General features: G+C 47.0%; 1 protein-coding gene across 1 annotated transcript in view; it reads left to right on the plus strand.

Annotated features, from left to right (window-relative positions):
• Window positions 1-3,221: 3,221 nt before the first annotated feature.
• The window catches only part of TNFAIP8 (TNF alpha induced protein 8), a 133,073-nt gene continuing 123,710 nt past the window's right edge, over window positions 3,222-12,584 (plus strand). Inside the window, exon 1 of the mRNA XM_047083754.1 lies at window positions 3,222-3,353. Coding sequence (XP_046939710.1) covers window position 3,353 — 1 coding nt within the window. The 5' untranslated portion in view covers window positions 3,222-3,352. The remainder of the gene's footprint in view (window positions 3,354-12,584) is intronic.

A 12,584-nucleotide genomic window follows, 5' to 3' on the forward strand; every position in this document is an offset into this window, starting at 1 on the left:
ACGTGGAGAGCTAGAAAGATTTGCCAGTTGAGTACAAGGAGAGGGCATTGAGGTACAGGAAATGGAGGCGCAAGCACTGAGTGACTCAAGTGCTGGTTATTGGGGTTAGGCCGGGTAGGAAAGGAAGCCGACTGGGAGAAATACAAGTCTATGTGAGGTTAAAGGAAGAGTCAAAAATCAGGTCAAGGCTGAGAGACTATAGTTGGAATATAGAATACTGACGATAGATGATAGAATCTTTACATAGGTAAATATAGAAGGGGCTCTGGGCATTGCTGTTTTAGGGTGCAATTGGGAACAAGGCAGATTACAGTGAAGCAATTACTGGGGTCCAGGTTGTAGCCACCATGACATCCTGGCTGACTCACAGCAGTCAAGCAGATGGTCTCCTCCTCATCAAACACTTTGTGCTTTGTCCTAAGTCATCAAGTTTACACAGGGCAGATACATTACTAGAATTCTCGGTGGGTGGTGATGAATATCACTGCTCATGGGTATTCAGGGATCGTTTCTAATTATTTGGAGGTGGGGAAGGATGGGAGTGTACAAATTCTTCATCCTAATTTAGTTGCATCACTGCCGACTCAAAAAGTGTTTAGAAAGTAAGTGCCTTTGTCCCTCCCTCTATTAGGCAGCACCACCAAAGACTGAGCTTGCCAAACCAGAAACCCTGTGAATCAACCTAGATGACTCTCCTGCCCTCAACCCCCACATCTCATCAATTTCCAGGGCCTGCATGGGACTTCTTCTTTCCAACCACTTTTTTAGGCCTTCAGTGTCTGTATTCATTTCCCACTACTGTCACAACAAATTACCACCAATATAAGGTTTTAAAACAACAAAAATTTATTATTTTACAGTACTATAGATACAGTATTGGTCTCAACAGGATAAAACTAAAGTGTCACCTCAAGAGCTGAGTTCCTTTTTGTAGGCTCTAAGGGAGGATCCCCTTTCCCTGCTCAGTTGGGTTAATGACAGCATTCACTTCCTTGTGGTCGTAGGACTGAGGTTCACATTTTTTGATGGCTGAAGTCCAATCCCAACTTTAGAGGCCATCCATTCCTGGGCTCCTAAACCAGGTCCAGTTCCTCTCATACTTTGAATCTCGTTCAAAGTTCACTTTATGGAACTCACATAATTATTTTAGATCCACTCAAATAATCCAGGATAAGCTCCCCATCTCGTGGTCTTTGAACTTAATCACATCCACAAAGTGTTCCAGAGATTAGGGAGTGGACGTGTTTCCTAGATTCATTTTTCTGCCGACCACAGGATCCCAACCTGACATATTTCAATAACTTCATAAGCAAGTTTCCTGGCTCTGGCATTCTCTACGCTGTTTTCAGATTAACCTTTCTAGAACAACGAATGACATGTCTCCCATGATTTAAATGCTTTACCCAGGGTCAAATTAATGCTCTTTAGCTCCCATGGGAAACAAAACAAAACAACCAAACAAGACACATTTGGATTTTGTCCTCTTTTGTTATTTTACTTTCATTCCAATCTACACTTCACTTGTTCCCAACCCTTCTTAATACTTGAAAAATGCTTCCTTTGCCCATTTCTGCACCTGACTCATATTCCTTCTCCTAAACCCAGCTCAGACATCAATCACCTCCTTCAGGAAGGTTTTCCTGACACTCCCTTCCCCATAGCTATAAACACAGGATAGTGTACTTTTCTAAACACCCTTGAACCTTATGCATATTCCTATTTGGGGCATTAAACACAAATGTGTTGTGATTTTCTGGTCTATTTCACTTACAAAGTGTTTACGTTTGTGTCTCCCAGCCATATTGTGCCACTCCTAAATGTGTAACATTGGGCAGGCTGTTTCACTTCACTATGTCTTCTCTTTCTCTTTGTGAAATTAAGGTAGCTATAGGATCTGTGAGGATTAGAACGGTGACCTGCACATACTAAGTTTTGCTAATATTAATATTCCCAACCCTCTCCACAGAGCCACCTTATAGGAGGTGTTTAATGGGTGTTTGTGGTATGGATGGATTCATCGTGCTCCCATTAAGGTCAGAACCTTCATGCACTGCTACCCCGGGTCAGGGCTCCTCAGCAGAAGTAAGGCCCAGATTCTGCCCCATCCCCAGAGGGAGAGCTAGCCATTGGCCCCAAAGGCAGAAGTCCTAGTGAAGTCCGTGGAAGTAATTGAGACCAGACTAACTCCCTAGGAGCCAATTACCCTTTAACTGCAACCTCCGTGAATGGAAAGCAGGAATAATGAGTGTGTCAGACATCACCGGGTAGACTTGAGGCTAGTATAGGCTGAAAAGCCAAAAAAAAAAAAAAAAAAAAAAGACAGGTGGGATTGTGGGATTTGGGATTTAGGTGCTTATATATAGGGATATTTCTCATCAATACTAGTGGCAAATGACACCAACAGTCATGCATATCTGTTTCATCTAGGCAGGGTGTAACTATGCATGAGCACATCTAACCGTCTCAACATACTGTGAGGCTGGTATCTCATTTTTCAACTGAAGAAACAGAGGCCCAAACGTGTCCCTCAAGCCACCTGCCCCTTCCAGTGTATAGGTCTCTCCTTCCAGTCCGGATTCAGCTCCCAGGCCGTTGCCTGGCCCTCCTCCGCGTTCTAGGGAGCACCTGCCGCCCCACCCGGGGTGTCAGGTTGGGTTCGCCCCATCCAGAATACCCGGTTCCTCCTCTCAGCCCCAGAGCCTCCTAGATCATTCACCTAGCCCTACTGCCCTACCTCTCCCGCGCCTTCACCACTTCTCCTCTCCTCTTCCCGCCGGCTCAGCACGGGGATTCTGAGCCCCTCCTCCCACCTCCGCCCCCGCTCTTATAGCTCCTTCTGGCCCCGCCCGCGGCATTATAGCTCCTCCCACACCCTGTCTCGGCTCCTCCTACCTGGCGAGTTCGGACCGCAGCCTCCTGGCTCCGCCTCTCAGCTCCGTTTCGATCGTTTAGCCTCGCCCACATCCCCGCCCATGGCCTCTCCTCCCCGGCGGGCTCTGCCCTCACTCCCTTGGCTCCTCCTCTCAGCTCCGCCTCCGACTCCTAGCTCCTTATGGCCCCGCCCCAGACCTTCTAGCTCCTCCCCCTGGCCCCGCCCCGACTTCCTAGAGCCGCCCGTAGCCCCGCCCCTGGCCCCCTCCTCTCCCCCCGCCCCGGCCGCTCCGCTCCTCCCCGCGCCCGGCCCGGCCCGCCCCGCCCCCGGCCCCTGGCTCCTTTTCTCCCGCCGGCTCAGGCCCGCGCTCCGCTGATCGGTCCGCGGAAGCCCGCGAGCGTTCGAGCCGCTAGGGAACTCCGCGCCGTCAGATTTCCAGGTTCGCCTCTGTGTCCTGGCGCCACCGCGCCCTCCCTTCCGAGTAAGTGCCTCCCGGGCGCGCCGGTCTCTCCCACACCCTCGCGGGGCTCCCCCGGCCTCTGGGCTGCGGGCTGCTCCTGGGGGCGCGCTTTCCGCTCCCCTAGACTTTCGGGAGTGAGTGGGTGTGAGTGGGTGCATGTGAGCGAGTGTGTGTGTAAGTGTGTGTGCAGGCGCCCACAGCTCCGGAAACTCCCCGGAGTTTTACCCAGTTTCTCCGTCGCAGCGACTAATCTGAGATCTCCAGCTAGCAGCCCTTACCGACTTGGGCCGACCCCTTAACTTCCACCTCTTGCCCTGAGTCCCACTCGCGATTCCTTCCTTCCTTCCTTCTGTAGACGCGGCCCCCGCTATGTTGTCATGCCTGCCTGTTAACAGCTCATCCTGTCCAGAGGACTGCCCGGGTTATCACGATGCCCCAGATTGCAGACCGAGATGCTGGCCTGAGATTGTAATCCTACCCTGCATTGTAAAACGGGCAGACTAGAGTTTTTGCCTTGAGATCGTTTGGTGGAGATTTGCTTTGAAGAAGAAAGGTGTGTGTGTGTGTGTGTGTGTGTGTGTGTGTGTGTGTCCGTCCTTGTGCCCGCTCGTGTGACACTCGAGCCCAAAGCACCTGATGCAGGAACATCTGATGAATGCCTTCGGACCCAGGGAAGCTGATAAGCATGTTCAAGCCAGGCTGACCAACCAAACTTTGACATTTCTGAAGGATGTTTATTGATTCAGTGACACAGTAATGCTAAAGCCAGCTAATTAACCAAAACACAGCACTCGGTAAAAAGGGCAGTAACCTGCGGGATCATGGAAGGAAGGGGACATATTGGAGAGCCCATTCTTGCACCAAAATCCTTGATTTACTTAAGACTGATAATTCCATGCCTCTGTAAATTATTTTATTGGGGGTGGGGTCAATACTACCTCAATGTAGGGTACATTTCTGCGTTAAAAAAAAGTTAGGGGCGCCTGGGTGGCACAGTCCATTGGGTATTCGACTCTTGATCTCAGCTCAGGTCTTGATCTCACAGTCCTGTGTTCAAGCCTAATGTTGGGCTTCTCACTGGGCATGAAGCCTACTTTAAAAAAAAAAAGTTAATTTAAAAGTTTAATTTTAATCTGTACTTGAATCCAAGCATAAAATGATTCCCTGGTTGCTGTGGTTCCATCCAATTCTAAGTCTCTGAATTCTGTATCTCGCTTTATTCTTGCTATGTTCTTGCCATGAAAGTAGAGATCCCCATAAAATTTCCCCACTTCCTTGATAAGAATTCATTTAAGACATGCTGATATGGAGAAGACATATCAAATAGAAAATTTTCATTGAGGTGTAAGGGTGGCAGAAAACTTGGTGGCTAAAGGAAATCACTGAAACAGAGCAGCCTTTAAGTTGCCATTGTCTCTTGGCATATGAATGCACGAGTTGATAAATCACTTTAAGTGCTGCTTATCACAGCAGATATTTTTATCCTGGTTTCAATCCTGTGTTAACACAAAAGTGTTTCCACAGCGTTTTAACTAAGGAAACATTATGCTGTGAAATGTAAGCATATGACTCCATCTGTCTTAAAGGAAAGAAATAATTATCACACTTAATTAAACACCTGGAAACATTTATTGCCACCTTCTAATTAGATCTGTCATGGGGAGTTAAGTCAGCAAGTTATTGCTAATATTCTAGCTGGTAACACAATTAGCTTTTCTGTAGATTTTTGGACGGCTGTTTCCCCCACCCCCATACCCATTAATTGCCTCTTCCGTCCCTTGCCCACCTTTTGAGTTTTTACCTGTAATTTGAGTAACTTGTTTGGGACAGTGAATTCTGCCTACCCTCCTGTAAAATGTGAAAGCTTTAGATATTGGATGTTTCATATTAACTGTTTTGCATGAAGAGATGTAGGCCTCCTAAGCCATTATATTCATCTAGGTTATCTGATAATAAATCACTGAATAGAAGAAAAGTATAGTGATTCTGCACGAATGGGCCCTTAAAATTTTTTTTTCTTTAAGGGAGGCCTTTAATCTCATGTGCCTTTTGGTCTAGTGTGTTTAAATTCAATGAGAAAATGGGTGGTGTGACCTGGAAAATCTCATCTTCGTTGTCCCTTAATTTTCTGTTTCTGACTAGATTACCAGATAGAGTCTTCATCTTGGTAGTGATGTGTTGTGAGCACAGGCCATTGTGGGTTCCCAACAGAATGGAGGAAACCGAGGGTGAACGTGTACACCACAAGGACCAGAAACAGAGTTATTTTATGAGGTCTGTTCTCTGCAACTCTTTGCTCTGTTGAAATTGGAGGAAAGGATGTGTGGAGAGAAATGATTGCATCGAAACAGTACTCATTAGGAAATGCCATGTCGGGGGAGGAGTGAGTTTCTAGATGGTTTATGGCTCCGGATAGCTTCACAGAGCTGATCCTTGCAATGGAGACTGCCACGTTAATTGATCCACCTAATCCTTTTCTGCTTGGGACAGCCTCTTGGAACAAACACATTTCCTCCTGGAAGATTTCAAAGATTTCATCCGTGCTCAGTCAGAACGGAGTTTTGTTTCCGCACCTCACAGAATTGTCTGTTCCCCATCCCCTCCATCTTGGCACACGTTGAAGGGATTGGACGTGGGGTCACCTTCAGAAGGCAGGGGAGGATCAGTGATAACACGTAAGGGCCACCTGTTTTCTCACGGAGGGGAAAGGGAGCGTTAGTGTCATCCCAGGACCAGGAACGCTGCTTTGGGCAACGGGGCCATGCACAGGGGCCTACCTGGATAAAAGAGTGGCCAGTGTCCCCTCATGTGGCATTCTCAGAGCCTGAGCTCTGATACAGAAGTTCAGGGAAGCACTGGGTGTGGTGGTAGATTAACTTTTATCACCTCACCCCTCCTCACGCTGACCACATCCTGCGTTTAATACCAAATGCACACAGTAAGAACTCAACAAACACTAGAAAGGAGCTTTGAACACCCGAACCTGTATGTTTTCCTGTGGGTAACAATTTACTTTCCACTCTCCTGTCCCTGGTTTTGATGACTGTGGCCCTGGAATCTGAGCCGACTGCAGTTTCTAGACTTTTGTCCATCAGTGGTGTTTACCAACAGCTGAACATGGATGATTTTTCAGGGTAAAAAAAAAAAAAATTCAGTGAACCTTGTTGCAAAATGTAAATGAGATCAAGTAGTATCCAGTGGACATCAGTTGGCATTCCACAGTTTGGTGTAAGAGGAGGAAATGAGCTACAAGTGGAGAGTAGATAATTCTAGAGACGAGAGGCACCAGGCCCTTTAGAGACCACCTGGCCGGTGGGTCTAAGACCATAACTTTTGCTGTTGTACAAGTCTGGAGATGCATCCCCTCAGGCCAACTTGAAGGAGGGGAGCATCATTCTTTCACACAGCAGGGATTTATTGAGCTCCTACTGTGTGCACAGTCCTGCACAACCCTCTCATGTTCACACAGAGGGTTCTAGGGTTGTTGGAAACTTAGGAAGATGTTGGTAGGAACAGGCAACTGCCCCAGGTCTCTTGACAGTGGCAAAAGTGGGTTTAGAATTCTTCTGTTTCACAAAGTACAGGCACTTCCTTAGGATAGAAGAACCATTTTCAAAATGTTTTAATTTCACAGTAATAAGAAACCCAGGGACGCCTGGGTGGTTCAGTTGGTTATGCATCTAACTCTTGATTTCAGCTCAGGGCATGATCTCATGGTTTGTGAGTTTGAGGCCCGAGTAGGGCTTAGTGCTGACAGCCTGGAGCCTGCTTGGGATTCTCTCTTCCTTTCTCTTTCTGCCCCACCCCCGCTCATGCCTGCGCATGCTCTCTTTCAAAATAAACATTAAAAAAAAAAGAAACTGAAATAAGCACATTTCTTCTGATGTCTTTTTCAAAAAACCAGCAGTATAATTGTGATAAGCCTGTTTCCATAGGACATTGTTTCCTCTTAGCCTTTTATGTCGGGCAGAGAAGTTACCTGAGAAACTTGTTTTAAAATGTCATAGGCTGTGCACTAATCACTTAATACCCGCCCATCCTTTTTAGAGGGCTGCTTTTTTTCTAGAAGCAGGTACTTAGGGTTCAGAACCAAGGTAGCAGAGGTTCAGAACCATCTGCAGGGTTAGAAGGGCCTTGACAAATTTGTTTGCCCAGCGTTGTGCTTTTTTATGTAGAATGAGAGGGATTCTAGACCGACAGGACGGTATTTCTCTCAAGGTGACTGGGGGCCAGGGGTGCAATCATCTTCCCCACCATAAAAAAATGGGTGAGAGGTCACAGGAACGGGCCTCTGCTCGAGCACCCCAAGCTGACTTATAAACAAATTGAGGTTTGTTTCTTTAATAACAGAGAATGGAATGAAATCCAAAATTCCACTTGTTGTAGTTTCCGTAAACATTGGAAAAAGGATGATTTTTAGTTTAGTCACGAAGTGGTTGGTTCACATGAGTCTGCGGGAATCAGCTGTTCATGTCTCAGCCACACTGGCTGTGTGACTTTGGACAATCCACTTAACCTCTCTGGGCCTGTTTCTTCACCTAAAAACTGGGGATAGTATTTACATCATAGGTTTGTTTTGTGGATTGAAAAGCACAGTGTTCCTCTCCTGTTGTCCAGTGTGCAGAAGGCACCCAGAAAGCAGTGGGGTTTTCTGGCTTGGCCAAATTGGTCTCATTTCAAGAGAATGGTGTCTGTACTGGGTTATAGCAGAGTGGAGAGGGAGAGTGATAACTTGTACCACATGTGCTTTTAGCCTGAACTTTCTTTCTTTCTTTTTTTTTTTTCCTGTAATGATGCCAGAGGAGCCCAGAGAATGGGGTGAATATAGCACTATTTCAATGATTCCCAGCTGCAAGGTCATGTGATTATAGAGCGAAATCTTGCTGCTCCCACTCAGGCTAAAGAGAAAGGAGCCAAAGCAGGGCATCTGGGTTTTATGTGTCTGAGCATGAGAAGAGCCACGACATCCTGGTAGCCTCCCCGTGCACGAGGGAAGCTTTAAAAATCACGTTGCAGGGGTGCCTGGGGGGCTCAGTCGGTTGAGTGTCCGGCTTCGGCCCAGGTCATGAGTTCGAGCCCCACGTTGGGCTCTGTGCTGACAGCTCGGAGCCTGGAGCCTGCTTTGGATTCTGTGTCTGCCTCTCTCTCTGCCCCTCCCCTGCTCGTTCTTGTTCTCTCTCTCAAAAATAAAGAAACATTAAAAGAAAATTTAAAAACCTGTTGCAGTTCAGAAGTGAGCCTTGGGTTGGCCTTTCACGCCTGGAAGTCCTTGTTTAAAAGAGGTAACGGATGAAACCAGATTATCCAAGACAGACAGGAAGATAGGTCTCAACGGCCCTTAATGTTGCAAAGGGACTCTTGCTAGCATGTCCTCGAGGGAAGTTGTGAGGTTTTCAGAGGGCAGGGATACATCTTCGGGGCTGTCCACTGCTGGGCACACTGCTCTCTCTCTCTCTCTCACTCTCTGTCTGTCTCTCTCGCAGGGCACGCAGTAAACTCACATGTGTTTGAAAGGAGCCAACCTTCTCCTCCCCTGGTCATTATTTAAAAAGAAAAAAAAAGTGCACCTGTGCAGCTCAGTCGGTTCAGCATCTGACACTCGGTTTTGGCTCAGGTGCCGATCTCACGGTTTGTTGAGATCGAGCCCCACATCGGGCTCCGTGCTGACAGGGCAGAGCCTGCTTGGGATTCTCTGTCCCCTTCTGTCTCTGTCTCTCTCTCTCTCTACCCCCCTCCCACTCGAGCTGTCTCTGTCTCTCTCAAAATAAATAAACTTAAAAACAAAAAAAGGCGTTTTCTTACAATATGACTGTCCACCAGAGTGAAGGAGGCAGGGGTTGTGGTGTGTGCTCTTGGAGACCTATTTGTATTCGTCCTTCCCCACCTCGAGCCCTGGAGCTGACTGTTCAGGCTCTCTCTCTCTCTCTCTCTCACACACATACACACACACACACACACACACACACACACATCCACACACATCCACACACACACAGATACAACTGAGGAATTCTGCAGAAATGCCAGTCTTGTGAGAAAACCTGCAGACGCAATGTTGGCGACAGAATGCAGAGTTCAGAGCAAGTTTGATGAATCAGACCTTCAAGAAGTCAAGTCTCCCACTTGGTTGCAACCACTCAGTGATCAGGAAGTAATTCCTTAGTTTTCCTTGCTCCTCTCTTTAAAAAGATGAGGTCGTTTTCTGAGAAATGGCTGGTGTTTGATTAAATACTGTCACCACCCTAGGGCAGAGCAGTCGGGTTTAGTGACAGGAATCCCTTTGCCTCCGTGAAGGGAGAGGCCCCCTGGAACCCACAGAGTGTACCTGGGACAGGTGAGTGAGCTCACACCTCCCCTCTTAGCCACTTTGCTCCTTTGCCTTTCTGGCCTGGAACGGTCAATAGTGCCTCAGAGAACGGCTGGTATCACTTGCCAGGGTAAGAGACCATCTGTCAGTAGGGAGGATGCAGGGGGTCCCTGCCCTGAGTGCCCTAAGTGGGATGGTGGTTATCTGTGCAGCCACAAAGGTGATACACCAAATGAAACGAACTTTTGTAGTGTGCTCCCAAGCTGACTGCGAGTCAGAATCACCTGGGACCCTGGACACAAAAGGTGCAGATTCCTGGGCCCCACCTACTATAGGATCACAAAGGCTGGGCCTGGTAATCGGTATTTTTTTATGTTTATTTTTAACTTATTTTTGAACACCAGCAGGGGAGAGGCAGAGAGAGAGAGAAAGAGGGAGACACAGAATCCAAGGCAGGCCCCAGGTTCTGAGCTGTCAACCCAGAGCCTGACATGAGGCTTGAACCCATGAACTACGAGACCGTGACCTGAGCCGAACTTCGACGTCCAACCAATGAGCTACCCAAGTGCCCTTTTGTTGTTGTTTTTGATTTTTAATATTTTTTTTTGAGAGAGAGAGAGAAAGAGAGAGAGAGAGAGAGAGAGAGAGAGAGAGAGAGATACCAAGGGCAAAGGAATGGCAGAGAGAGAGGGGGGCAAAGGATCATAAGCAGGCACTGACCACAGAGAGCCTGATGTGGGGCTCAAACTTGAACCACAAGATCATGACCTGAGCCCAAGATGGACGAAGTCCCAGGCACCCCAAATCTGTATTTCTTGACTGATGCATTACAATCTCAAACCCCCTAGCCTGGGAGACCAGTTGTGTTGTCTTGTTCTATAAAGATTACTCAGGCAGCAGATACCTGTAGGGTTGTTTTTTGTTTGTTTGTTTTGGAGCAAGGGGTGCTTTTGGCAGTGGAAAGAGCAAATCTCTTGAAAGCGCAGCATGGCTTTTAAGTTTAAAGAAGATTAAAATGAACTCGCACAAAATGAACACCTGTGTACCCATCCTGAGAAATAGCAAAGTGGTTTTTCTAGTAGGCCTTCACCGGGTTGAGAAATGTTGACCCAACGATGAGGTCAGAAACAAAAAATAACAACCAAAACCAATAGTGGTGTCCCATGACGAGATAAAGGAACTGAGAGCCATGAAGCAGAGACATCGGGGAATGTGCTCAGCGTTCATTAGTTAAAACTCTAGATATCAAGTCAGTGGCTATGCTGACATCATCGGCTAGTGTGCAGGCAGACTGGAGGCCATCTCTTGGGGCTTTGTTGATCACTCATGTAGGATGGACGTGCTTTTTTCAGGAGTGGCAGATGCTGGAAGGAGCTCCAGGCCCAAGTGGCCTGTTAGGCCTACCCTAGGCCTCCTCCCTGTCATGAGGTCCTGTTCCCAGAGTGGCCCTCTGTTTTCAAAAATGGTGGGCAAAGGGAAAATGGAGAACAGGCTGTTTTCTCTCTTTGATGCCATTTGCTATAACTGCCTCCTCTTCTCCTTTTTCTCTTCCTCCTCTCCCCCGCCCCTTCCGCCCTTCCTCCTCTACCTCTTCCTCCTCCTGCTTCTTTTTTAGATTTCTTTTTCTTTTTTGCATTTTGACTTGGGCTGGTACTTGAGACTTTCTCCCCTATTTCTGAATTCTGGTCACTTTTCAATTTATCATTCTAATAAGGGCCATGGAGAATATTAAAAGTCTGCCACCGATGATACATACTAGTAATTTTAGTAGAACCACTGTCTTTCCCTCTAGGTTTAGACGTTTGACCAGAGACCAACAAGGATGGAAATGGACCAATCTGAGTCACGCTTGAGCCCTTCCTCTCTAGGCAGCATGCCAGGGGGCCTTCGAGCCTCGCAATGTGGGGAAAAGGGTAGATGGACGAGGCCGGATGGTGGCTTGCAGACACCGAGAGCGCGGGCAGCGGATTAACCAGCCCGGTCTTCCCGATACCCACGTGGACTCTGGGTTCCCTCCAGGCACACCCCTAATTTACCTTCAACAGTTCTGTTCCCTTTTATGGTTGCCCGTGGTGTTTGTATATTCATGATAATAAATAGTATGCTGTATCACTGTATCAGTTTGCTGGCACTGCTATAACAAAACCAGACTGAGTGGCTTTAACAGCAGGTGTGTGTTTCTCACAGTTCTGGAGGGCAGAAGACCAAACTCAAGGTTGATTTCTCCTGAGGCCTTTTACTGTGGCTTGCAGGCCGCCACCTTTCTCTTGTTTTCTCGCCCAGCCTTTTTTTCTTTTTTTCCATGTGCTTGTGTCCTTGATGTCTCTCTCTCTTTATTAAGGACGCCAGTTCTGTTACATTCAGTCCCCACCCTTGTGATCTCATTTCCCTTTGATTATCTCTTTAAAGGTCATATCTCCAAATACTCTTATTGGGAGTTGGGGCTCCAAGCTATGAGTTTTTGGGGAAGCAGTTCTATCTAGAACAACCACTTTTGTAAAGGATATTACAAATATGATAGTGTCAGGGTTTATGTTTACTATGTATCATATCCAGAAATCGTGGTTATTATTTTTCACTTTAAACAATTACCTTTTGAAAAAATTAAAACATGAGGAAAAAAGTGGTTTTTTTTCTGTTTATCAACTTACTGTATTTGGGGCTCTTCATTCTTTAGTGTAGACCCACAGTTCCATCAGGTGTTTTTTTGTCTTCCAGCCTTTAGAACTTCCTTTATTATTTCTTGTCACTCAGATCTGCTGGCAATAAATTCTGTCAACTTGTTTTGTGCATATGCCTTTAATGTCTATGTGTCCAGTTTTCTCCTTAAATGTTTATTTATTTATTTTTGAGAGAGAGAAAGAGGGAGAACACAAGGAGGAGGGGCAGAGAGAGAGGGAGACAGAATCTGGAGGAGGCTGCAGGTGCTGAGCTGTCAGCACAGA

Source organism: Lynx rufus, unplaced genomic scaffold, assembly GCF_022079265.1.
Source record: "Lynx rufus isolate CCGP_SWC_20201006 ecotype Redwood Valley unplaced genomic scaffold, mLynRuf1.p SCAF_1, whole genome shotgun sequence".
Taxonomy (NCBI): domain Eukaryota; kingdom Metazoa; phylum Chordata; class Mammalia; order Carnivora; family Felidae; genus Lynx; species Lynx rufus.